We start from the raw sequence: 26,468 nt of genomic DNA on the forward strand, positions 1-26,468 counted from the left end.
TTCTGTTGCTCGCTGCCAGCCCTGACCTCTATCCGAGACTTGACTTCGCCTAAACCCCGCCAGCCCCTGGAACCCAAGGGGTCAATCTGCAAGAAACAAGGCTGGTATAGGTGAAGCTCAAGCTCCAGTCCTAGTAAGAACAAGTCCACCTGCTGCCAGCATGGGCCTTGTAGGCTTGCCTGCTAGGCTACATCAACTACACTACAGTCCAAGAACTCAGATCAGTTACAGTTTGCTAAGACCATTAGCTCAATGGACTCATCTCTGGCTCAGTCTATCTCAGGGTTGGCTCTCCAGGTCCAGAAGCAACAAGACCAGTTGAAAAATATGACCTGCATTCTCCAAGGCCTGGCAGCTCAAATGGAATCCACACAGCCCTGTACACCTGCACTTGCACTGGCATCCCCTCCAGCTTCTCTTGTCCAGCCTCTAGGACCCGTGTCACACCTACCAGCACTGCCCAGGTATGACGGGGATCCTACGGCCTGCCAAGGTTTTACCAATCAGTGCAAAATGCAGATTGCACTACAGGCCTCCAGCTTTCCCTTGGACTGAGCTAGTGGCCTTTATACTATTTTTTCCTGGCATAGCCTGCCCTAGCCTGGGCATCACCCGTTTGGGAATGGAACGACCCCCTACTGGAGAGAATTTGGGCAACTTCCTCTGACAATTTCAGCAGATATTAGATGAGCCTGGTCAGACCCCTCCCAGTTACAGAGCTACTCTGTATCAAACAAAGCACCCACACCGTGGGCAATTATGCTATCCAATTTCACACACTGGCCTCGGAACTCTGTTGGGGCGAAGACAGTCTCAATGTCCATCTTTTGGCAGGGCCTGACAGAGCACATCAAAATGAGCTAGTGGGTCGGGACCTGCTGCCTGCTCTAGAGGACCTTATTGCCTTGGCCATATGAGTGGACCTTCACTTTCAAGAGCAAGCCCAAGAGAGGGAGGCCTTTCATCATCACATCAAGCTGGCAACCCCGGTTTCAGCAGCCTCTGGTCCCTCCCACAGACGCATTGCCTGTGCCCCTCCCCAGAAGAACCCATGCAACTTAGCACGTGCTGCCTCACCAAGGAAGAAAAGCAGAGACGTTAGCAGCTCAACCTTTGCCTCTAATGTGCAGCTCAAAGGCACTTAGCTAGCCATTGTCCTGAGAAGGAGGGAAACTTCCAAGGGTTCTTAGGGTTGGTCGGAGAGGCAACCCTAAGCCAGCCCTCATCCTCTCTTCAGATGCTCATGCCGGATTGCCTCACCTCCCCATAAAAGCAAGATGCATACAGAGGACTTCTTGGATTTGGGTGCTGGTGGCAACTTTATGATGAGGCCCTGGTTCACCAATACGACCTTCACACATTGACTTTGGATAAGCCGGTTATCATCTCCTCTATTTATGGCAAACCCCCTCCCTGGCCAGCTGTCCTTGGTCACCTTACCAATCATGCTTCAAACTGGGTTCCTGCACAAGGAAAGCATCTCCTATGTTCTATCCAAGGCAGTCAACCTCATAAACCTTGGCTTGTCTTGTCTGATGCTCCATAATTCATCTACTAACTGGAAGGCTCTACAGATTGCCCACTGGGGAATCTGTCAACAATGATGTTGTTCCACCGATGCTTCTAGCCTGGACTCAGATCTCAGACCTCCCGAGTCTTTCTTCTCAGTATGCATTTGCCGATGTTTTTAGTAAAATGTATGCAGAGACACTGTCACCCCACAGGTCTTTCAAATGTCCGATCATTCTGCTCCTTGGTAAGATGCCCCCTGGGGCAGGGCCTATCCATTATCCACTCCCAAAACAGTGGCCATGTCCAGTTTTACCTAGGAAATCTTGGAGTGGGGTTTTATCTGCCCTTCGTCATCCCCTTGCAGGGACAGGATTCTTCTTTCTTGGCAAGAAGGATGGCTCCATCAGACTGTGTATTGACTATAGGGACTCAATGCTATACCCACTGCCCCTAATTATCAAACTTTTTGCCTGCATAGGGTACAAATCTTTACAAAACTAGATCTCAGGGGAGTCTACAACCTCATCTGGATATGGGAAGGGGATGAGGAAGATAGCATTCAACATCTGAGATGGGTAGAATGAATACCTGGTCATGCCATTTAGTCTTTGCAATGCCTCCGCAGTCTTCCAACACATGGTCAACGAGATCTTCAGAGACCTTTTCTATTCTCATGTCTTAGTGAACCTTGATGATGATCTCATTTTTCCATGCTCCCGGGCCCAAAACCATGCTCCCAGGCCCAAAACCATGAGCATCTCAAAAAAGATATAATTGCGATGGAGAAGGTACAGAGAAGGGCTACCAAAATGATAAGGGGAATGGAACAACTCCCCTATGAGGAAAGACTAAAGAGGTTAGGACTTTTCAGCTTGGAGAAGAGACGACTGAGGGGGGATATGATAGAGGTGTTTAAAATCATGAGAGGTCTAGAACGGGTAGATGTGAATCGGTTATTTACTCTTTCGGATAGTAGAAAGACTAGGGGGCACTCCATGAAGTTAGCATGGGGCACATTTAAAACTAATCAGAGAAAGTTCTTTTTTACTCAACGCACAATTAAACTCTGGAATTTGTTGCCAGAGAATGTGGTTCGTGCAGTTAGTATAGCTGGGTTCAAAAAACGATTGGATACGTTCTTGGAGGAGAAGTCCATTACCTGCTATTAAGTTCACTTAGAGAATAGCCACTGCCATTAGCAATGGTTACATGGAATAGACTTAGTTTTTGGGTACTTGCCAGGTTCTTATGGCCTGGATTGGCCACTGTTGGAAATAGGATGCTGGGCTTGATGGACCCTTGGTCTGACCCAGTATGGCATTTTCTTATGTTCTTAAATGCTGCAGATGCTCCGAGAAAATCAATTATATGCCAAAGTTAAAAAGTGTACTTTCGAGCAGGATGAACTACATTTCTTGGGCTATATTATCTCCCATCGTGGTCTATACATGGACCTATAGAAAGTGAAGGCCATTCAGTGAGGTAAGCCCCGTCAAACAGAGGGGCTCACCTCACTGGTTGTGCCTCTTACCGCTCTTACTAAAAATGGCACAGACACCAGGAACTGATCTGAATATGCTGTCCAGGCCTTCTGTCGCTTCAAGCCGGCAATTCTCAAGGATCCTTGTCTCCAACACCCGGACCCGTCTAAGTCATTTATCGTGGAGATAGTTGCCTCTGCCACAGGGGTAGGGAGGGGCTGTCCTCACACAGAACAATAAAGGAACTCTCATGCCTTGTTTTTCTTCTTTTCTAAAAAAAATTTACGCCAACGGAAAGAAATATCATCAGAGACAGAGAATTCATAGGAGTGAAACTGGCGCTGAAGGAATGGTGCCATCTGCTGGAGGGAGCTAGACATCCAGTCACAAACCTCACTGATCATAAAGACCTGCAGCACCTTCAACAAGCTCAGTGGTTAAACCCCCCGCCAGGCCCAATGGTCTCTATTCTTTAACCGCATAGACTTTAAGGAAACCCACAATTTGACAACGTTCCTGAATCCATCCTCATCAATAATACTACCAACAATATCACTAAACAGGTCCGCAATCTTGGCATTATACTAGACCCAAAGTTAGATCTAGCCATACACATTACTCAAATGTTCCTTTTATAAAATTCGCCTTTTTAGGCACATTAAACCACTACTTGATCCAAATCATTTCCGCACAATACTTCAATCATTGATTCTCACTGGCTTAGATTATTGTAATTCCTTGTACCTAGGCTTATCTCAATCTACCATCCATCGTAGAGAGGCGTCCATGGTTAAGAAGACCTGGTGCTGTGGCTGTCGGAAGGGCATGCCCTCGGCCTGTGCTCTGGACTGCAGCCACCACTGCAGATCCTTCCTCATGCTTGCAGTGACTAGAACTTGTTGTGACAAGGGATGCAAATGTTGTCCCCATTGTGCCTTCAGCCCCCACTGCAGTCTGCACATATGCAAGCACGTGTTTGGCACCATCTGAACTGCTGCTGCCATTTGGCCTAGGAGGGTCAGTACTTGCTTGGTTAGCATGTATCTGGTCACTAGCAGTTGTGCTGCCAGGGCCCTTATGGTGCGTACCCTGGAATCTGGTAGGTAGGCCCTGCCAATTCTCCTGTTGATGATTGCTCCGATGAACTACAGAACCTGTGTTGGCTGCAGGTGCGACTTCTTGTAATTGATCAGTAAGCCCAGTTCCCCCATGCAGAAAGTGGTGATCTGCAGGCTACATAGTAGGGTGGACTGGCTCGGGGCTACTACCAACCAGTCATCGAGGTAGGGAAACAGCTGTATTTCCTGACTCCTCAGGTGGGCAGCCACCACTGCCAGGCATTTGGTGAAAACCCTGGAGGAGGATGACAGTCCAAATGGGAGCACCTTGTATTGGAAATGCTGTTCCCTGACTTGGAAGCAAAGGTACTGCCAACAGGCGCTAGATCTGAAAGACGCGTATGCCCATGTCCCTACATGGGCATACGCGTCTTTCAGATCTAGCGCACCCATCCAGTCGCTGGGCTGTAAGAAAGGGAGGATGATCTTGAGGGAGGTCATCTTGAATTTTTCCCTGCAAACGAATCTATTCAGCACCCTCAGTTCCAGGATGGGATGGAGACTCCTTGATTTCTTGGGAATGAGGAAGTATGGGGAGTAGAAACCCCGGTGCCTCTGGGCAACAGGGATACAGTGGATGCAGTTCTGTTGAAGCAGCCTGGCCACCTCCTCCTCCAGGGCCCTCACATCACATGCTCCACTCCCTCAAGGTCGTAGGGGCAGCGGAAGTATCGGTGTACTGCTGAAATTCAAAGTGTATCCTTCCCTTGACAATTTGGAGCACCCAGCAGTCGGTGGTAATCCTCTCCCAAGCATGGTAGAAGTGGGATATTCTGCCCCCTACCACTACCGGCGGGGTTAACCGGGGCGGCGTTAAAACCTTGACTGTTCCTTTTGGCTGTTAGGGACCACCCGCGGGGGGTGCGTGCTGCGCTGTCGGTTCCATGGCTGCTGTGGCTATGCTTCCCTTGGAGTCTGGTATGCGGGCTGATGAAAGGTGGGGTACACTCTAATCCCTCACTGATGCATATGCGACCTCCAGGAGATATGGTAGTACCTCCTCAATGATGCTCTGTCCCTCAGGGAAGTCAGGGACTGGACTGCTACACTTTGCTCCTTCAACTGCATCACAGTCTCTTTCAGCTTATCTCCGAACAGATTGTCCGGGAAGAAGGGAAGATTAGCAAGCTTTTCATGGACATCATCCCGGATTGAGCTCACCCGCAGCCACGTGAACCACCTTGCTGCAATGGCTCCCGTGGTGATCATGGACGAGGTGTCAAACGCTTTGTAGATGGAGCAGAGCAAGTGGTGTAGCCCTTCTTCCATTGCATGCAGCTGTGGCGGTGGATTCTTTTTATGGGGCCAAGGTCCCTATGAGTGGTTTCAATGATTGCAGACATTCATAAAGATACTGGGCCGTATAAAACTGATGCTGCTGGATCTTAGCATCTAGCATGCCCGCCTGAAACATCCGTTTCCCAAACGCATCCAGAAGTGTTAGAATGGAGCCTCGATTTCTTTGCTTTTTTCATCGCTGACTCCACTACAATGGAGGCGTTGGGCAACTGCACCGCCACATAGAAGGGCGACTCACACATCCAGAATTTCAGGTCTATCTTCCTCGCTGTCAAAGACCCTGACAACAGAGCCTGCAATACTCTGGTCATCACCTCATCCAGCACTGCATGCTAGGGCAAGGCTGTGGGTTTCACGGGTGTCAAATATTTTCAGGATATCCAAGACCTCAGTCCGAGGTCCCATACGAAGGGTGTTTCCCATCTTCTTCAGAAATATTGAGTAGGATAGGTCCTCTGGCAGGGAAACTGTCCGTGACTGCTCCTCCAGGGGGGGGGCAAAGGGTATGATGACCCCGGAGATGCAGTATCCAATTCTGAAAGTGAGAGGCTCTGTGGGGACTCTTGCCGGGGGCTCCCAGCGTCATGAGGCCCTGTAGGTGCGGGGCTACGACCATAATGGTCTTCTCCACTCTCCGCTGCACCTTGTTCCACTGAGGACAAGAACTGAGCTAGGACCTGAGATGTGTGTGTCATTGCATGGGAGGCTAGCGTCCCCTGTGGCCCTGGGTGGTGACCCCTTCCCCCCTGGGGAGGACTGTTGCTAGCAAAATATCAGAGTCTGGGCCTCTGGGTCGAGGCCGTTGTCCGCTCCACCCCAGTGCCTGGCCTGTGTCTCTTCTCCAGGGGCTCTTGGAGGTGCGACCCCTCCCGCTTGCACCTTGAGGCTGCTGACAGATCAGAGAAGACCCGTGACTGGTGCGATGACCCTGATGATCCGTGCATAGATACTGGTTCCACGGCTCTAGTACTAAACTTTCAAAAGGGAAACTTTGATAAAATGAGAAAATAGTTAGAAAAAAACTGAAAGGAGCAGCTACAAATGTAAAAGTGTGCAAGAGGTGTGGACATATTTTTTTTTTTAACTACCATCCTAGAAGCACAGTCCAGATGTATTCCACACAGTAAAAAAGGTTGAAGGAAGGCAAAATGATTACCGGAATGGTTAAAAGGTAAGGTGAAAGAGGCTATTTTAGCCAAAAGATCTTCATTCAAAAATTGGAAGAAGAATCCAACAGAAGAAAATAGGATAAAGCATAAGCGTTGGCAAGTTAAATGTAAGACATTGATAAGACAGGTTAAGAGAGAATTTGAAAAGAAGTTGTCTGAAGAGGCAAAAACTCACAGTAAAAACTTTTTAAATATATCTGAGGCAGAAAGCCTGTGAGGGAGTCAGATGATCGAGGGGTTAAAGGGGCACTTAAAGAAGATAAGGCCATCGCAGAAAGATTAAACGATTTCTTTGCTTCAGTGTTTACTGAAGAGGATGTTGGGGAGATACCAGTTCCAGAGAAGGTTTTCATGGGTAATGATTCAGTTGGATTGAACCAAATCACAGTGAACCTAGAAGATGTGGTAGGCCTGATTGACAAACTGAAGAATAGTAAATCACCTGGACCGGATAGTATACCCCAGGGTTCTGAAGGAACTCAAAAATGAAATTTCAGATCTATTAGTAAAAATGTGTAACCTATCATTAAAATCAACCATTGTACCTGAAGACTGGAGGGTGGCTAATGTAACCACAATATTTAAAATGGGCTCCAGGGGCGATCTGGGAAACTACAGACTAGTTAGCCTGACTTCAGTGCCAGGAAAAATAGTGGAAAATGTTCTAAAGATTAAAAACACAGAACATATAGAAAGACATGGTTTAATGGAACAAAGTCAGCATGGCTTTACTTCACAAATCTGCTTTACTTTTTTGAAGGAGTTAATAAACATGTAGATAAAGGCAGATGTAGTGTATTTGGATTTTCAGAAGGTATTTGATAAAGTTCCTCATGAAAAGGAAAAGGAAAAAAAGTCATGGGAAAGGTGGTGATGTCCTTTCGTGGATTACAAACTGGCTAAAAGACAGGAAACAGAGTAGGATTAAATGGACAGTTTTCTCAGTGGAGGGGAGTGGACAGTATAATTTTATTTTTGAGTACTTTCAGAACTCTGCCGTGTAAACCATCACGTCCTAGATGTCCTATTACATCATCCATCATGATTTGTTTCAGTTCTTCCAAATAATTACCATTAAATACTGTTTCCGGCACAGGTATCTCCCCAACATCCTCTTCAGTAAACATTGAAGGGTAAGAATTAATTTAGTCATTCTACTATTGCCTAGTCTTCCCTAAGTGCCCTTTTAACCGCTCGATCATCTAATGGTTCAACAGACTTCCCTCTCAAGGCTTCTTGCTGCGTATATATTTTTTTAAAGGTTTTATTGTGAGTTTTTGCCTCTACAGCCAGCTTCTTTTCAATTTCTCTTTTTGCCTGAATTGTCAATGTTTTACATCTAACTTGCCAATGCTTATGCTTTTTCTTATTTTCTTCAGTTTCATCCTTTTCCAATTTTTGAAAGGTTTTTTTGACTAAAATTGTCTCTTTCAAATCAACTTTTAATTTATTTATTTATTTATTTATTTCAAATTTTTATATACCGGCATTCGAGACAGCAGTCACATCATGCTGGTTCACATAAAACAGGGGTGCATAGTAAACATAACTATAACAATGGTGCTGAAAAGGCAGTTACATATAACAGGGTGATAAGAACTTGGCTGAGAAGGAAGAGAAAGGACAGGATTAATTCACACAGGTAAACGATAGAAGATATGGTTAATCAAGATATGGTTAATCAAGGTGTAGTTGGAGATTAGTTGACCATGTTGGTGTCTGGGAAAGCTTGTATGAATATCCAGGTCTTTAGTCTTTTTTTGAAGGTTGAGATGCATGGTTCTGTTCTGAGATTTATGGGGATGGAGTTCCATAACGGTGGAATGGCTGTAGAGAAAGCCCGGTCTCTTAGTGTGCAGTGTCTGGTAGATTTGGACGGTGGTACCTGTAGCGATCCTTTGTATGCATCTCTTGTCGGTCTTGACGAATTGTGTAGTCGGAGAGGGATCTGTATGTCAATGGGAGCCAGTTGGTGGATGATTTTGTATGTGGTAAGAATGGCCTTGTATATTATTCTAAAGTGTATAGGTAGCCAATGGAGGCTCTTTAGAATGGGGGTTATGTGGTCCCTTCTCCTGGTATTTGTCAGAATTCGTGCAGCTGCATTTTGCACCATCTGAAGCGGTTTGGTGTATGAAGCGGGAAGGCCGAGTAGGATGGTGTTACAATAGTCTAATTTTGAAAAGATGATTGCTTGTAGAATAGTTCTGAAATCTTGGGCATGGAAAAGAGGTCTAATTCTTTTCAGGACTTGTAGTTGGTAGAAACAGTCTTTGGTGGTTTTGTTAATGGTGGCTTTGAAATTCAGGCGATTATCAATTAGGACTCCTAGGTCTCTCACTTGTGTGATTGTTGGCGTGGCTTGTTGTGCAGAGGTGATGGTGCTATTTTCTGAGGCGATGAGCAGGAGTTCAGTTTTGCCGGAATTTAATACCAGGTTTAGGCTGGTGAGGAGGAGTTTAATTTTTTGAAGGCATGTGTCCCAGTAAGCCAGAGTTTTAGCGACGGAATCCTTGATGGGTATCAGGACCTGTATATCGTCCGCGTAAAGGAAGTGTTTGAGGTTGAGGTCGGTGAGAAGTTGGCATAACGGTATAAGGTAAATGTTAAATAAAGTAGGAGACAGGGAGGACCCCTGTGGGACTCCTACTGACGACGGATGTTGAGAGGATTCTTTGTTCTGTATCTTGACCTTGTATCCTCTATTGCTGAGAAATGATATGAACCAAGATAGTGCTGTGCCTGAGATACCTATGGAGGCTAACTGGTTAATGAGTAAGGAATGATTGACGGTGTCAAAGGCTGAAGAAAGGTCCAGTAGGATCAGTAAGAAGGCTTGACCTTTATCGAGGCCCAGGATGAGGTGATCTGTTAAGGAAATGAGGAGGGACTCCGTGCTTAGTGTTTTGCGGAAACCGTATTGTGATGGGAATAATCATTCTGAAAGTCATTTGGCCTTCCTTTCACCTTTTCTAATGCATGGAATACATTTGGTCTGGGCTTCCAAGATGATATTTAACCACTTTCCATAACTGATATAAACTCTTTACCTTTGTAGCTGCACCTTTTAGATTTTTTTCTATTTTTCTCATTTTCTCAGTCTCCCTTTTGAAAGTTAAATATTACATTTATTTAATATCCTCCGTCATTAACTCAAATTTGATTGCATTATGATTACTGCTGACAAGCAGCCCCAATAATTACCTCTCACATCAAATTCTGTATTCCACTAAGAATTAGGTTTAAAATGGCTCCCCTTCTTTGGTTCCCAGACTAGCTTTTCCATGAAGCAATCATTTATTTCCTCCAGAAACTTTATCTTCTTAGCATGTCTTGATGGGACATTTAACTAGTCAATATTTGAATAATTAAAATCTCCCGTTACTACTATGCTGCCTAATTTGTTAGCTTCCCTAATTTCTGTTAGTATATCATTGTCAGTCTAATTATTTTGGATAGTCGGATGATAGTATAACCCCCCCCCCCACACACACACACACACACTTTACTCTTCCCCATCACACATAGAATTTCTACCTATTAGTCTCCTGTAGGATCTTTAACTTATTGGATCTACATCATCCCTAATATAAAGCACACACACACACACACCCCCACCACCAACATGTTGATCCACTCCATCACTGTAATATAATTTATCCCCTGGCATAGCAGTATCCCATTGGTTAAGTTGCTTCCACCAGGCACACTCAATGTACAAAAAGGTGAATGAAAAGGCGAAATATTTAAAGCATTTTCTTTATTCCAAAACAATAAATAAAATAGAGGCACCAGAATCCTATGTTCCATAAAAACTCTCACCATAGACCATGCAGTCTTATAAAAATCAAAGTTATGGATTTGGTAGACTATGCTTGATGTAAAATACACATTTGCAGTAAGAACAAGGACAAGTTTTATTTACAATACAGTAAAATAAAATGAAAGAAGAGCAGCTAAGCCCACTTTCATGTACACAGGTCCATAACACAGAATGCAAGCTTCCCTTCAAAAACAGCCAGTAGCAGCTCTCTCTTCTCTGTTCTTCCACAGAAACATAGAAATGACGACAGAAAAGGACCAAATGGTCCATCCAGTCTGCCCAGCAAGCTTAAGGCAGTAACTTCCACTCTGTGCACTTTCCTCCCCAAAATCTCATCACATCCCAAAGTCACCATGGGGTGCTCTCTCAAACAGTACTCAGAGGCTGAGAGCATGAATAAATTGAGACGTGAGAGAGCTTGAGAGAAAGAACAGATATACACAGGGAGGGCAAGACAGCATTCAGAATTCTTCCAAAAGTGGCTCTTTGTTTTTGTTGAAAAGAAAAAGAAGAATTTAAGCTTGTTCTAGTACACAATATAGAGTTACCGGTAAATATTTTGTAGACAACATGGGGGCACTATTAAATAGATGGCAAACAAGGATGGAAAGGCTCATCTAATCTGGCCAATTTTATTTCCTGGTGCAGCCTCACGGACTCCAGTTGGTCTTAGAATGTACCTGGTACCAAGAAAGCACTTACTTGCTGTGGGCTTAATTTGGTTAACAAAAGCAAAAAAGCAAGACACTTAACTGGAAAATGCCAATACACTATAATACGACTTGTTTAAAAAAAAAAAACAAAAAAAAAAAACTTACTTGGTGCATTCCTCTAATGACTGTACTAGCATTTGCTGAAAAGAAGAAATTTCCTCAAGGTTTCCCAATAAATAGGAAGTATTTGTGGAACTTAATCTGCAACGAAAAAATAATTTAAAAGATGAAACCTCAGCAAAGATCCTTTAAAATGATGGTTACAATCATTTATACATAATAATGACAGAGAGGAAAAGGAAGTCACTGCAATTTGGGATATTATTAGCTACAAACAAAAAAAAACATTTATGGTTAATTCACCAAGAAAATAAAACTTACTTTTCGCTTGTTTGTAATGGCCGTAAGTAATTTGAAAGCATTGTTTGTATCTCTTTACAGTATTCATTTTCTGTTTCCAAAATATTCTGTAGCACCTGCAGTCAAAAAAAATCAGCATTGTAATTCACCTTTTTAGACAAAGGGCCATTATCCACAAAAGTTGGGGGTTTTTTTTCCAAAAAAGGATCATTTAAATCACAAGCTTGATAACAATACTGCAGCCCTATTTATGAATAACTTCCCTACACATAAGGTGGGAGAAAAAAGATACACAAAATTAGTTTTAGGATTCAGATTTTTAATGACTCATCTTTCCAAATCTGTGCTAAGGGTATAAGGTTTGCTTTTTACTCCACTTGCCACATGAGATTATCACCAACATCAACATTCTTGCAGAAGGAAGCACAAGTCAAAGAGAAGACTTTGCTACTGATAAACACTCAAATATAAGAAGTTAGGAAAGGTTCTCAAGCAAGTTGATCAAAATAGTAGTTATGTTGTACTAGGGACAGGCAACTCTGGTCCTGGAGCGCCACCAACAGTTCTGGTTTTCAGAATATCCACAAACATGCATGAGATTTATTTGCATATAATGGAGAAAGTGCATGCAAATATATCTCATACATATTCATTGTGGATATCATAAAAACCAGACCTATTTGTGGCACTCCAGGATCACAGTTGCCTATCCCTGCATTATACAATCCATCAAATGGAATGCATTTAGAGTGAATTATCAAGTAGTTCACTTTGGCCAATATCCATTAATTATGCATGGAATCAAGGCTAAAATAATCACCGCTATATCAAATTGGTCCTTTGTGGAGAAAGGTGATTATATAGGGATGTGCAGTGTTGTGTGTTCCTTTTTTTCATTTTGTTTCAATTAATGTGCATTATTTCTAGTTAGCGTACACTAAATCAAAATACTGCACACTAAAAAAACCAAAATGAAAAAAAATGAAGACAGAAAAAATTAAAAAATGAAATGATAAAACATTTTTGGCTGAACATACCTAGTGATATATAAATCGAAAATGTAATGTAAATGCTGTCAGCATGGGGAGAATGAAGGGCTGTGTACGTATAGTAAGATTGCTTACTTCTAAGAAGGGGCCTTCTGTAGACAACAGGATGAATTAGCTATAATGCACAAGTGATATCATCTGATGGTGCTAATATGGACACAGAGCTCAGAGTTCAGCAAATATTTTACCAGACATGTGCCAGAACTCATGAGCCCCTTAGTTTAATTGAGGTAGTTTACTCTACATAGAGGTAGGCAAGTGTAAAATATGGCTAATTCATCCTGCTGTCTACAGGAAACCCTTTTTACAAGAAAGCAAACTTGCTTTCCCTGCTGATAAGCAGGCATGAATTAGCCAAAAGGCATAGGGAGTCCTAAGCTGAGCGCTGCATTGCAAATCAATAGTGAAGACAACCCAGCCCCATCAAGTGGAGAGTGGACTACTGGGTGAACAGGCTGCACAGAACTGCTTGTCCAAAGCTGCTATTTGGCAGCTCAAGACATGCTGCCAAATAGCAGTGGAATGCAAAGACGTGAATGATCAAGTAGCATCTTTGCATACATCTTCAATGGAAGTGGCCCTGAGATGAGTCACTTAAGTCACCATCGCTTGAAGTTGATGAGCCTTGAAAGAGTTTAATTTATAAGCCAACTAACTCATAGCAATGCGCAATACAGCTCGTTAGCCGAACTCATTTGGCAACTGCCCTTCCCAATCTATTGGGATTAAAGGACAAACTGTTAAAAGACTTGAGGGTAAGGTTGAATCCACTTTAGATAACAGGTATGCAAGATCCTTCTTACAATTTAAGAAATGAATGGCCCATTCTCTTTTGAGCACATGTAGCTTTGGAAAGAATGTTGGCAGCACAATTGATAATAATTTCAGAAGAAACTTGGGATGAGTTTGTAGAACAACTCTGCTGTGAAAAAATTGCAGGTATAGTGAATATAAAACCAGAGCCTGTAATTTGCTTATTCTGTGACAATATCTGTAAAGACCACAACAACAGTGAGGAACTTGAAGTCCATTGGATCGAAAGGTTTGAAGGGAGATTTTATGAGTTGAGCTAGGATTATATTGAGATCCTCCCAGGGTACCAAAGGTTTCCTAACCAGAGGCTTAGAATGTCACAGACTTTCATGAATTTTGACACTAAATAATGAACAGAAAATTGGAGCCTACTCCACCAGCTGGTGAGTCACAGCATACTGGCACAGAGATTAACTTCACCAAAAAGGTGCTAAGGCCCAAGGATGAGAGAAAGAATAGACACTGAAGAGGGTACTTCAGGCCACAGAAGAAGGGATCCAGCTGGTTGCACCCATACCATGTTGAAAACCTCTTCCACTTGAAACTGTAAGATCTGGTTGAATCAGCATATCCTACACCTCCCTAAGAAGCAGCAAAGAGAAGACAACTGCACGTTCAAATCCATGCAGTGAGAACCAGAAATGGCAGGTTTGGATGGCAAAGCCTACTGTCCTCTTGTGTGATAAGAGTCTGAACCATCCCTAATGGAATATGAGATTTAATTCAAAGACAGAGAAGATATGGATACCACTCTTGCCTTGTTCTGAAGAACTTTCTGTATAGACCTGGTAATGACAGGAATTGGTGGCTATGTATAGAGTAAACCAAAGCTCCAGGAGCTAATCTGTAGCTGCTAAGATCCATAGAGCAGAAGTTCTCAACTTTTCTTTTGTCTTTGGAAGCAAACCGGTCACTCACCAGCATTCCCCAATAATTGATCCATGACCTTTTGATCCTACTGGATTCCTGGAAGATAGGTCGCCTGGAGATGAACATTATGATGGCCTGCCCATGACCAGATTCAGAGGGCCTCCTCGCAGAGGATATATGAATCTGTGCCTCCGTGTTTATGTAAAATATGGTCATCTGGTTGTCCGTCTGGATTAAGAATCTCTTGCTTGAAAGTAGAGGAGCAATAGCCCTTAGAGCATAATGGATGGCTCGGGGCTCCAGAAGGTTAATCTGCAGGTAACTCTTCAAGGGACTTATGTCTCTTAGGACAAAGTTACAGTGCTCTGTGCCCCTCTCCCGTTGGTGGAAACATCAGTAGATAGAGTCACTTGATGCACTGGGACACACATCTAAAACTTCCAGTGTCATTTATCACTCATGGGCCTTTCTCATCTCAGGAGGATACAGATATTTGGTGGGATAACCGCTTAAAGAGCTGATTCTAGTGGCTTTTGGGGGCCCATATGTGCTGATGACGCAGAGGAATATGTATTGCTGTTGCCACATGTCTGAGAAGAGCCTAGACCAACCTTGCTGATGTCTGGTCCTGCTATAGAAAATACTACTAGGCCCATCAGCAACATGGCTCTTTCAATGGGGAGAAACACTTTCTATCCAGGCTCCAACAAGCTGAATTATTTGAGATGGAACCAGTCAATGAAGTACGAAACCTTGGAGTACTTTTTGACTCTTAACCAAGTATTTGATATGTGGTGTAAATGAGAGTTTAGACATCATATTGGAAATGAAGACACTTAAAACCAGTCAATAAGCATACAGTCAATAAAAATACAGTCAACTTCAGATTCATTAGACAACTTAGGCCAGGATTCATCAATTCTTGAGGAATGATGAATGCGGCAGTAAAGGGGGGCGGGGGCGAAGAAGGGGGCGGTCGTGCGATAGCCTGCAGCCAGTCACACCACAGTGGTGCAGTTTTGCCTGCTGCGGTGTGGCTGTGCTATAAATTACCGTGGGCATAGCGCCACCGTAAAAGGTGGTGCTATTTCCTGCACTACTGCCAGCGATGATGTTCTAAACATTATCGCCAGCAGTGGTGCCACCGGCCTATTTCCCTAATCCTCTCCGTAACTCCTCCCCTCCACCTAATTTGAATGCTACCGCCGCGATAATGGCCTTTCACGGGTTGGAAAATAACCCCCTTAGATTGAAATTGTTTTTTTCATCTCGACTTCAAAATACCAGACATTTCAGTAGTCTCTCAACCATCTAAATGGGTCTCTCCCGGCACAATTGATGCAGTGATTTCTACTTTTGCAGAGTTAGTACAGAGGGACAACATCAGTTCATGCAATAGATTGACAAGGACTAGAGGCAACTTGTCTAAAGCAGAACACCAGGTTTTACAAGACTTGCAAAATGATCATTCCATCATAATCAAACCAGCTGACAAGGGTGGTTCCATTCTCATACAAAACGTAACAGACTACGTTAACGAGACTTAACTTCTTAGAGATGCTACTTTTTATCAGGAACTGACAAGACCCTACAGAGGAAATTAAACATCAAATAGATAATTGCATAAATAATGCAGTCAAGATTGGTTGGTTAACAGCAAGAGAGTCTTTTCTTAAAAGTTTCACATCCTCTATGCCCAGTATTTTATACAGTTACAAAAGTACACAAATCTTTTACACAACCGCCAGGACATCCAATTATCTCTTCTAAAAATCTTTATCAGAACCATTATTCAATTTGTAGATTTTTTTTTAAGACAATATGTATTCCAACTCCCGTCATACATTAGAAATTCAGCACACATTATGTCCATTTTGGAGTAGTATCAAGGCCCCCTGGGAATTTATATATGGTCACAATAGACATTACGGCATTATATACCAACATCCCCCAAGAAAAAGTATTGCAAATGCTGCAAACAATGCTGCGAACAAGAGGAATTCATAGCAGGTTCCAAATGATTTGATAATGGAATTAGCCAGAATAGCCTTATAAAAAATTTGTTTTCAGTTTCAATGGAATCTATTATCAACAAATAAAAGGAACAGCAATGGGGGCCTCCATGACCCTAGATTTAGCCAACCTCTACGAAGGGGATTTTGAAGCACGCTGGTTGCCAGTTTGCCCCTATCTGGAAGACAAACTCTGGAAACGTTACATTGATGATATTTTCATGCTGTGGGCAGGGGATTTAGACCATCCAGAGTAGTGTCTGGAATGGCTAAATCAGTGTGATAATAACCTACACTTTCTCTTATAGTAAGGAAAGGATTTCTTATCTTGACCTTAGGATGGGTTTCAATTTTCCATTCACTGTAAGGAGACTGACTAACACTACTGCATTCTACGAGTTTTCATCCAAGACATTTGAGAGATAATATTCCAGTTGGTCAGTTTCTCCATCTAAAATGTCTCTGTTCCACAGATGAGTTTAAACTACAATTAGTAGAGATGAGACACCGTTTTCAACAGAGAGGGTATCCAGGGCATATTGTTTAAAAAGTCTACAAACGAGCAAAGTGGGCTGATAGTCAATGGCTTCTTACGCCTACACCTAGACAAACAAACAAACAAACAAACAAACAATCTAAATTGGTATGTGTTCTACCTTTTACAACATATAAATGGCATAAACAAAGTATTAGGAAACACTGGATTTTCAGAATACACCCAGTATTTCATATAGTTGCATTATCCTAGGCTAAAAATATCAGAGATTATTTAGTCCATTCATCATTTTATGATACAGTTCCAGGTACCCACAAATCCTGTTTCAGGTACCCACAAATCCACAAATTAGGTTTGTTTGTTTGAAAGTTTGTTGATTACATACCAAGTCGTTCACCAAGTTTGTTGATCACATACCAAGTCGCTCACCTAGTCACTATTTTACTTTGCTAGTTTTCTACTCTATAGTAGCGCTATGTTAAGCTCTATCCATTTCTTACAGTTGTCCTGAATTCATCACCCTGTTTTATGTAACTTTTTCTCCTATATCGTTGGTTCTCCCTTGTTTTGCTGTAAACCGGTACGATAAGATATTTATCTTGAGTATCGGTATATAAAAAGTTTCTAAAATAAAATAAATAAATACCCCCTGACACAACAACAAGGACATTTTCCTTACGGGTACTGTATCATATGTGACATTGCTATTAGAGGAACTGAACTTAAGTTGCCTAATTGAGAACTTTTTATATTTCGACATCTACCTTGTACCGCCACTGGAGTGATCTATGCCCTTTGGTGCCCATGCGGTTTGGTGTACATAGGCCATGTATGTTTCGTACCCGCATTCAAGAACATCTTAGTGGCTTCACCAGCAAAAACAGGAAGCGCCGGCAATAGTACACTGAACAGTGGCATCTCACACTTTAGAAAAAGTTCTCGCTGCTTGTTTACTCAGATGCAAAAATCACCTAGATGTGGGGACTTTGATTTATGATTATTACAGACAGAACAATTCTTCTACAATTGGAAAGCCCTCGTGGTTTAAATAAAGAAATTGGACATTTGTTTTGATGATCTAGCCGGTAATAGAATATTGGTCAAAGACATTATACACAGGAGGAAAATAGAGGATGCTGTGTTCATTGTAGTTACACAAACCAACTAGAGGCCATTTATTTTCTAAGTCCATTACAGTCTTTACGGTTTAAATGCTGTAAGGGAACATTGCCTTTGGATAATACTTTTTCATTCTTTAGCAGAGTCTAATCACAATGAGGCATTACAATTATAGCCAATCAAATAAAGGCTACAAAAAGAGAAGATCAGATTGGTTCCCAGGTAGATTTAAATCGGGTAAGATGCCGAAGACCTCCCAAAGATGGCAGTCAAGATCTGCACACAGTAGGTTTTACTCTTTTAAGATAGTATAACAATAGTTGATAAAGTATTTTGCATTGTTTAAGGACCCTTTAGCCCCTGAAGCAGATGAATGTCAAAACACTGTCAGTGTCAGGCATTTTCAGTTGCATGGAATGCCTCCAGTTTGAACATTAAAACAGCTTATCGCTGCTTCCAAAAATATAGGGCATGTTTATTTAAGTAGAACGATGCCAAGGCATTGCTGCTTGTAGAGAACGCTGCTGGCTTGAATATTAAAATAACATATCTCCACTACAGAAGTTTAGGGCATGTTTGCTCAAACAGAATGCCAGTTTTGAAAATGTAAATAGTATATTGCTGCTACAGAAGAAGACAAGCTTTGAACATTTAGAAGGCATTCTGCTGCTGCAGAAACATACTGGTACTTAGGTTCTGCCAAGCATTTGGACTGTTAAAAAGAACATATGAGAAGTCAAAATCATAGTCTTTGAATGTTAGCATTTTATTAGCATTAAAAAAAGAAAAAAAATTGAAAAATTACAATTAAAAAAAGAATATATTATCATGGTGTATTTAACAACTTTTTTATACCGGTATTCGTGAGAACATATCGGTTTACATCAAAACTGAGGTTGGAAATTACATAAAACAAGGGTGGGGAGAACTGGGGCTTGGGGAGGAACTAAATATCTGGATGAGGAAAGGCAAAATGAGAAAAAGAGCAATAAATAACAAGTATATCGTGTTACATGAAGGGTCAAAAACAATGCATGGTAGATAACATGATTATATCATTACATGGTAAGGTCAGAAAACGGCAATAAAACAAATGTGGGAATACTGGGATTACATGGAAACAGGTTTCAAAAATCAATAATGTAGCGAGGTGTTATATCAGTGTCATATCATATTGGAGGTGGGGAGCAAACATGGAAGGGGGGGCCTATTCTGGGTATACCTGTTTGAAAAGCCAGGTCTTTAATTTCTTCTTGAAGTTGTTGGTTCAGGGCTCTAGGCGGAGGCTCACAGGTAGTTTGTTCCAGCGGGTGGGGCCTGAGATAGAGCTCTATCTCTTGTGGAGGATAGGTGGGCTTTTTTGAGGGAGGGGATATGGAGCATACCATTGCGGTTGGTTCGAGTGGGACAACTGGATTGTGTGATGGAAAGGTTCGTCAAGCCAGTTTGAATTATGGGAGTAAATGGATTTGTGGATTAACGGTCAGGGTTTTGAAGAGGATACGGAAGGGAATGGGGAGCCAGTGTAGGCCTTTAAGGATGGGGGTAATGTGGTCAGATTTGCGTGCATGGGCGATGATTCTTGCTACAGCTAAACAATTGTGCACTAATTGGGTCTTAGGTGGCGCCATTTCTATGGCTCTAACTTTACATTTTGCAACAAATTGTCTTTTGCCAAACAAAAAGCCATATCCCCCAATGTTCTATATTATATTCTCAGGCGTTGATTCAGAGGCTCAATGTTTTGTTAATAGGAACGCCTTTCCCTTTCTGATTCATGAAGGGTTGGAAGTGAATTTACCACTTCGGGGTGGGAACTTACTCTCAATGTCCGGTGCTCCTGAGAAGAGGCATGCTCCTGTGGGGAACTATGAGTGGCCCCACTATGTGGGGAAAATTCATCCATCTCATGATTTAAAAGGGCAAAGAAATTCTTGGCTAGCTGTGCTTCCACTGGCTGAGGGAGCCTCTGCACTCATCTTCACTAAGGGCAGCCAGTAAAATCAAAAAGAAACTCTGTAGCATGGTAGCTACATCTGCTGTAGAAGCGGATGGCTCAGACACGCTCTGTTACAACCTCCTGCAGAATGCAGCCATGTATCATAGCCAGGGCTGGTAACACCTCCTTCCTGTGCCGTAGCCCCGCTTTCCTCAGCAGCAGGTCTCTTAGGTGCTTTGGCCTGCCGCACAGACAGGGTTAACTGCACCTTACAATGTATGCTCCGCATTGATTTAGATGGCACCTTAGCCAGTGTTGGATCAAGGTAAAACAGATAGCTTGGCACCATGAGAATCTTCCATGCCATGAAGGACAATGAGGCTATCTGCCACCTTGGCATTGATACAGGGCTTGCTCCAGCAGCTCTGCGCTTTCTTTTCAGTGCTGAGGCAGTCAGCCCTGGAGATGACTTGCATTGCGCTTAGGTGATCTTCTCAGTGCCTCAGGCTTCTGTGGCATGCCCAACCCCTGTCCTATGCTGGAACTGGCGCCACCCAGGGGAAGAGCCTTCCTGTGCTTGCAGAAACAAAAGGGAGAAGGACCCGCCTTGACTTCTTATACTGAGAGTCTATTTCTTGCTCCTGGGAAGGGGAACAGCTTTGCTGCTCAGCCTCACAGCAAGGTTTCAGGCTTTTACCCACCAGTGCCTTCCATAGGGCCTCCCATCTTCCAGGCACAATACTGTTGCTCTCTTGGGGACAATCGACCATAGCTTTAGTGGTTGAAGGAATCATGATTCAGGCTCAGATAGCGATAGCAATAGCAAACAGAATGTGCATCCGTGATGGACATATGGCGCCCACAAATGCAGGCCTTAAAAACCACTGACTGAGGTCTTCTTGGCCTTGGCTTTTTCCTTTTTTTTTTTTTTTTTTATTAAGTTCTGACAAAAGCCTGCTGAGGCAGCGGAAAAATAGAACAATGCAATGAGGCAGATAAAACTAAAAACAAGGCCAAAACTAGAACAAATTGGAGAGACTGGGATACATCTATGCAGTAGCTCAAATGAAGACAGACTGAGGGGCTTATGAGGCAGCATGTGTCGAAGTCCCACAGATGTTCAGTAAAATCTTTCCTGAGCTCCGAGAGCTGAGTTGGTGCAGCACCACTGGAAGACATTATCCATGCATTAATCCCTAAAGGCTAATTCATACCTGCTTGTTGATGGAGCAATATACATCTATTATTTCTTATCTTCTTGGCTTTTTTGGTTAAGTTTTCATGATTGTTGATTATTGCAAGACCAGCTGATTGTATGCTGCCATTCTAATATGTTGTACCATGCCATGGGTGAATTCCCTATTAAAAAAGGCAGATTATAAATCCAAATAAAGATTAAAAGTCTGAATCCTGAACGGAGGATGGTCCCTTTTGCCAAGTGAGAAATTGCATAATATGGATTGCTAACATCCTGCTATCCTACCCCACTGTGGGCCACAAAACTGTATGGACTGGCCCAAACCACACATTTAAAGCAGAAAAGAAAATACTCTTTGCTACATCAAAAAAGGGGCTCACGAGTATACTGCACATGCTACCTAAAATGTACATGCTAATAAGAAAAATGTGATGAAAGAATTGGCTGAGAAATACCCTCAATTTAAAAAAGATGACCAAAAAGTCTAGTCACAGATATCAACCCCTGCAAAATCACACAAACTAAACAAGCATCAGGATTTCTCATCTTATCCATGGCAATTGTTCTTAATGTACACTACTAAATATTTGATATGCCTATTCAGTGTCAGATTCCTATGGAGTCGGTTTCAGCTGTACGTTGACAGAAGCCATGCCTGCATGCTTCTGCTCAAAATCATTGGGCAACACTTTTTCAGAGAAAAAAAAACAACATTCTGTATAACTTTATAATATCAGAAAAGTTGGAAATTCAAACAGTTTGCAAATGAACTGTGAATGCCACTCAAGTTCTGTGCTGTCAACAGAAAGCTAAAGTATGAAGATTCTGCCTCTTTGCTTAAGATTTAATAGCAAGGTGTGGCATGATATTAGGCAGGCTCCCTTTCTATTTTAGTGCTGGCTTGACTTTCTAACAAGGAAATGAAGCTCGAAAGGGCCTCCTGCATGGTCTGACTTTCATTAGCATGCAAGTATGAACAGGGGCATACCCAATTCTGTTCAAATGCAAGAGGGGATTCAGAATCTGGGGACAAGTAGTTCTGTGACTGTGGGAAATGCAGTTTTGTTTCCAGATCACAGCTTCCGCAACACACATGAACCTTACAGAGGATGAATATCCTTTGGCTGTCTCCTATTAAACAATTATTTAGTGGTAGAATAATACTGAGTACTACCCATGCCCATTCCTCCCCCATTCAGTTATGAATGGATCCCTCGATATTTTCTTCAATTAGTTGATATTTTATTTTCAGGTTAAGACATCTTGCAAAAAAAAAAAAAACCCTGAATGTACATGTATACATGGATGAAACGTTCTCTTCTGAAAACAAAACTGTGTCTCTAATTATACCGCATGTCTTCACAGCTGCAGATATAACATCCAAAGTTGTGCCAAATCAGCGTTTTCTGCCTGAGCAATTGACAAACTCTCTGGCAGACATTTTTGTGCCTGTCATACCCCTTTCCCCTCTCCCCATTCACATCACCATTGTAATCTTGGGCATAGCATCCATTGGGCATGGTGATGCAGGGGCACCACCAACATTTTAAAAAGCATGTGCAGTGCCCCATCGGTCAACAGTAGGGCTCCAGAGTATTTTAGGGCAACAGCATTCCTTCTGTGCTGCAGAAACCACATCTTATGAGCCACTTGCCTTGTCCCAAAACAGCGCCACTATGACTTAGGGCCAAGGGCGCCACCGTGAATAAAGCAGTCCCCGTGTGAGGCTGTAAATCTGAATTGCTTGCAGACAGAGGAGCTACTGCCGTCAGCTGCCATCATGGAAGGAGGCTGGCCAGAGAGGAATAGTTGTGTCAGCACCAATGATGATGAAAAGAGCGCACCATGGTCATCTCCGAGGAAGAAGGCGCTGGAGGACCTACTGCTGCCGCCAAATACAAAGAGCTGCTCTGGAGGATGCGTGGCTTCCGTAGAATGAGGGAGAAGGAGCAATTCAGTGGAAGCTACTGTTACCAAAATAAAGAGGATAAAATCATTCTACCGGAGGAGGGAAATGCTGAGCAGCCTGGGAAACAGAAGGGAGATACTTGTGCTGGCCAAGAAGCGGGAAGGGGAATAAAAGAAGAGATCTTTGATAGTGGCTGTGGGGTGGAAACAGAAGGATAATGTTGTTAGGTAAGAGAGGAAGAGCACAGAGGGAGTTAGAGAGGGTTGTACTAGCTATGGGGTGGGATCAGAGAGGGAGATACACTGGGTGCTAAACAGGAGGAACAGAGTTAGGAGGATCTTGGCAAAGGGTATCAGGGGACGATTAAGAGAGGGCAATGTGACAAGGTGATAACTAAAGTCAGAAGAATGCTGGACTGCATAGAGAAAGGAATATCTAGTAAGAAAAAGGAATTGATAATCCCATTGTACAGGTCCTTGGTGAGGCCTCATCTGGAGTACTGTGTTCAGTTCTGGAGACCATATCTCAAAAGGGACAGATAGAGGCGATCCAGAGAAGGGCGACCAAAATGGTAGGAGGTCGCCATCAAATGACTTATGAGGAGAGGTTGAAGGATCTAAATATGTATACAGTGGAGGAGAAGAGGAGCAGGGGAGATATGATACAAACCTTCAGATACTTGAAGGGTTTTAATGATGCACGATCAACAACCAAAGTTTTCCATAGGAAGGAGATCAGTAGAACTAGGGGCCAGGAGATGAAACTCCAGGGAGGACAACTCAGAATCAATGTCAGGAAATACTTCTTCACAGAGAGGGTGATAGATCCCTGGAATGCCCTTCCGGAGGAGGTGGTGAAGACAAAAACGGTGAAAATTTTCAAAAGAGCATGGGATTAAAAACTGTAGATCCTTAAAAGCTAGAGGAGGGAAATGAAGTAAGAGGCATGGAAGTAGCTTGCTGGTGTGGAGGTTACTACCCTTTACCAAAAAGCCCTCATACTGATGATGCAACTCCATCTTTGCTCTCTGCTTCAATGGCAGGGGGTAAACAGGAAAAGAGATTCAGACAACAACCAACAAGGACATTGAACTGTACAGTCTGTGATAAAAAAAAAAAAATAAGCATGGGGGTAACTTGCTTGATGCAGCGAATACTATCCTTAACCAATAAGCCTGATACTACACTTCTGATGCAACTCCAACATTGCTCTCTGCTTAAACAGGGGGTGGAGGGAAAATTGGACTCAAACAGTAACCAATAAGAGCCTGACCTTTGCAGTCTGAGAGATTGATAAGTATGAGAGCTTGCTGGGCAGATGGATGGGCCGTTTGGTCCTTTTTTGCTGTCATTTCTATGTTTCTATTCTTCTATGGAAATGCTGAGATGGGGAAAAGGAGAGGCTGGGAAGGGTTAGCTGGCTTTATGCAAGGGGCTGCGGATCTCCAAGAAAGGAGAATGGGTGTGGAGTCCCAAAAGTGAGGGCAGGCTGCAAACGAGCCATACGATGAAGGTGGCGCACAGAGCAGTGCCGTTTTAGGTGCGTCACTCCAGATGTTGGGGAGGAGATACTCCTGTCACTTGTATAGGGTGCCACTTCCTCACAAGGCACCTCTGTTTCTAAAGTCAGCCTTGCCCTCTCCCTCTCTGTTGGCAGGAGGAGAGCACTTCACACAAGTCCACCTCCTCTGCCAGCTTCAGTCTGATGATTGAATACGTGAAACCCTGTAGTCTCGCAGCCTCCCCCTCCCCCCCCCCTCCCTCAAGTGTGCCTCAGGCTTTTTGCATTTTGAACTGCAATTGGCCAAACCGTCTGCAGGAACTGATGGCCCTAGGCATTCAAACCATGGAGCATACACCTGGTGGGGAGAAAGGTGTCTGTCTCCAGTATATCTTACAGGGATTATTATGGACTACCCCTCCTGCTGTCAGACCTTGTGTGAGGCAAAGCATGAGCAGCCTCTATCTAGCTCAGTGGTATTCACACCCAGCACTTGAGGGTCACAAACAGGCCGGGTTTTCAAGAAAACCTTAATGAATAGGCATGAGATAGGCATGCATACAATGGAGGCAGTTCATTATACATATCCTGAAAATCCAACCTATTTGTGGCCCTCAAAGGCTGGAAGCGAATGTCACCGACCTAGCTGGATAATTTAGTGAGCTATTTATTTATTTGAAAGCATTTCTTGTCTGCTTATAATGAAGATTTTCAAGCTAAGCAGATTACTGTTGCATCCGGACGGCTTCATCCTACATGCCTCACCTCAATATTCGCTTTCTCCACCAGCCTCGGGAAAATGGCGACTGCCGCGTCTGCTTGCCGCTCTCTCCGGCATCCCCGGAACGGCTATGGCAAAGCTTTCCGCCATGATTCACCTGAGGGCCTCCTAGGGTGTGCATGCGCGCTACCCATGTCTTTATTCCAACGTTGGCGCGAACCTCGGGGGCGTCCCCCTCGAGTGACGTCACAACTTCCGGGTATTTAGCCTGCCCATTTGCTGACTGACTTTGAGTTAGCAAGGATTGGATTCGTCCGGTCTAAGCTGCTCTGCCGCTTCTCGCTGCTGCTGGAAGCTCTCTCTACCCTCCGGGGTTCTACTAACTTGGGTACCCGCTCCTCGGGGGCCCTATGCTTCTTTCCAGGTCCCTATCCAACATCCAGGTACTCGCTCCTCGAGGGCCTGAGCTGTCTACTTTGGTGCCTGCTACTATTACTTCTACCTGCTGGGAACTCCACCATTAGAGCTACAAGAGTTGTGAGTAACTTAACATCTACCAATCTGTCTCACCTACAGTTCCTCATTGAAGATCTGCATCAGAGTTCCCTATACCACCATTGTGGGTCGGGTCTCCTCAGCCGAGGACCCCAGACTGCTGCTGCAGGAATCTACCCACTACTGCCACCTCTGGTGAACTCTACAAGCTGTACAATAAAACTTATATCTGTGTTTGTGCATCTGAGTCTAGCCTGGTACTTCAGTTCCTCACGGGGCTCCTCCCCATGGGAGTGACCATCACTGCAGCACCTAAGAATCCACCAAACACCTCAAAAAACCATAACAATTACATATTAACATACAACAATGCAATCACAAACATACAAAAAACGAATTACAATAAAAATTTCAATTAAAAGATTTCTTCAATAATTGATTTAAAAGTTTTTAGAAAGCAGCTAAAGACCATATTAACATCCGCGACTCCACTGGTAAACCCATTCCATAATATAGACTGAATTAAGGAAAAAGAACAATTTCGTGTTGCCTGCAATTGAATTTGCCTCTTAAAAGGAATCACTAAAAGCTGATTGGCAGACTGCAATGAGCAACTGGGTTCATAAAAAGTAAATTTAGCAAGAGAAGATATACCCCATAGTGCAATTTCCCATTCTTTTCAAGCCCCAAGGCACCATGCATGAACAAAAATGTTGAGTAATATGCCAACCTCCATGGAGCAAGTACAGAACGTGGAGAGGAATTATACGGCCAAACGAAGAGCAATGGAAGCATTGAAAGCCCCAGTCTTTCTTCCAAATTTTAAAACAAAGGGAGGGAAGGAGCAAAGACACACATTAACTGGTCACAAT

General features: G+C 43.2%; 1 protein-coding gene across 7 annotated transcripts in view; it reads right to left on the reverse strand.

Annotated features, from left to right (window-relative positions):
- The window catches only part of ARHGEF7 (Rho guanine nucleotide exchange factor 7), a 367,648-nt gene that overhangs the window by 164,429 nt on the left and 176,751 nt on the right, over positions 1-26,468 (reverse strand). For all 7 annotated transcript variants that reach the window (XM_029604696.1, XM_029604689.1, XM_029604690.1 and 4 more), the window contains 2 exons: positions 11,497-11,591; positions 11,221-11,316 (listed from right to left, as the gene is read on the reverse strand). In XM_029604696.1, the coding sequence (XP_029460556.1) occupies positions 11,221-11,316; positions 11,497-11,591 (191 nt within the window). The remainder of the gene's footprint in view (positions 1-11,220; positions 11,317-11,496; positions 11,592-26,468) is intronic.

This window comes from Rhinatrema bivittatum, chromosome 5 (assembly GCF_901001135.1).
Source record: "Rhinatrema bivittatum chromosome 5, aRhiBiv1.1, whole genome shotgun sequence".
In the NCBI taxonomy this organism is placed as follows: Eukaryota; Metazoa; Chordata; class Amphibia; order Gymnophiona; family Rhinatrematidae; genus Rhinatrema; species Rhinatrema bivittatum.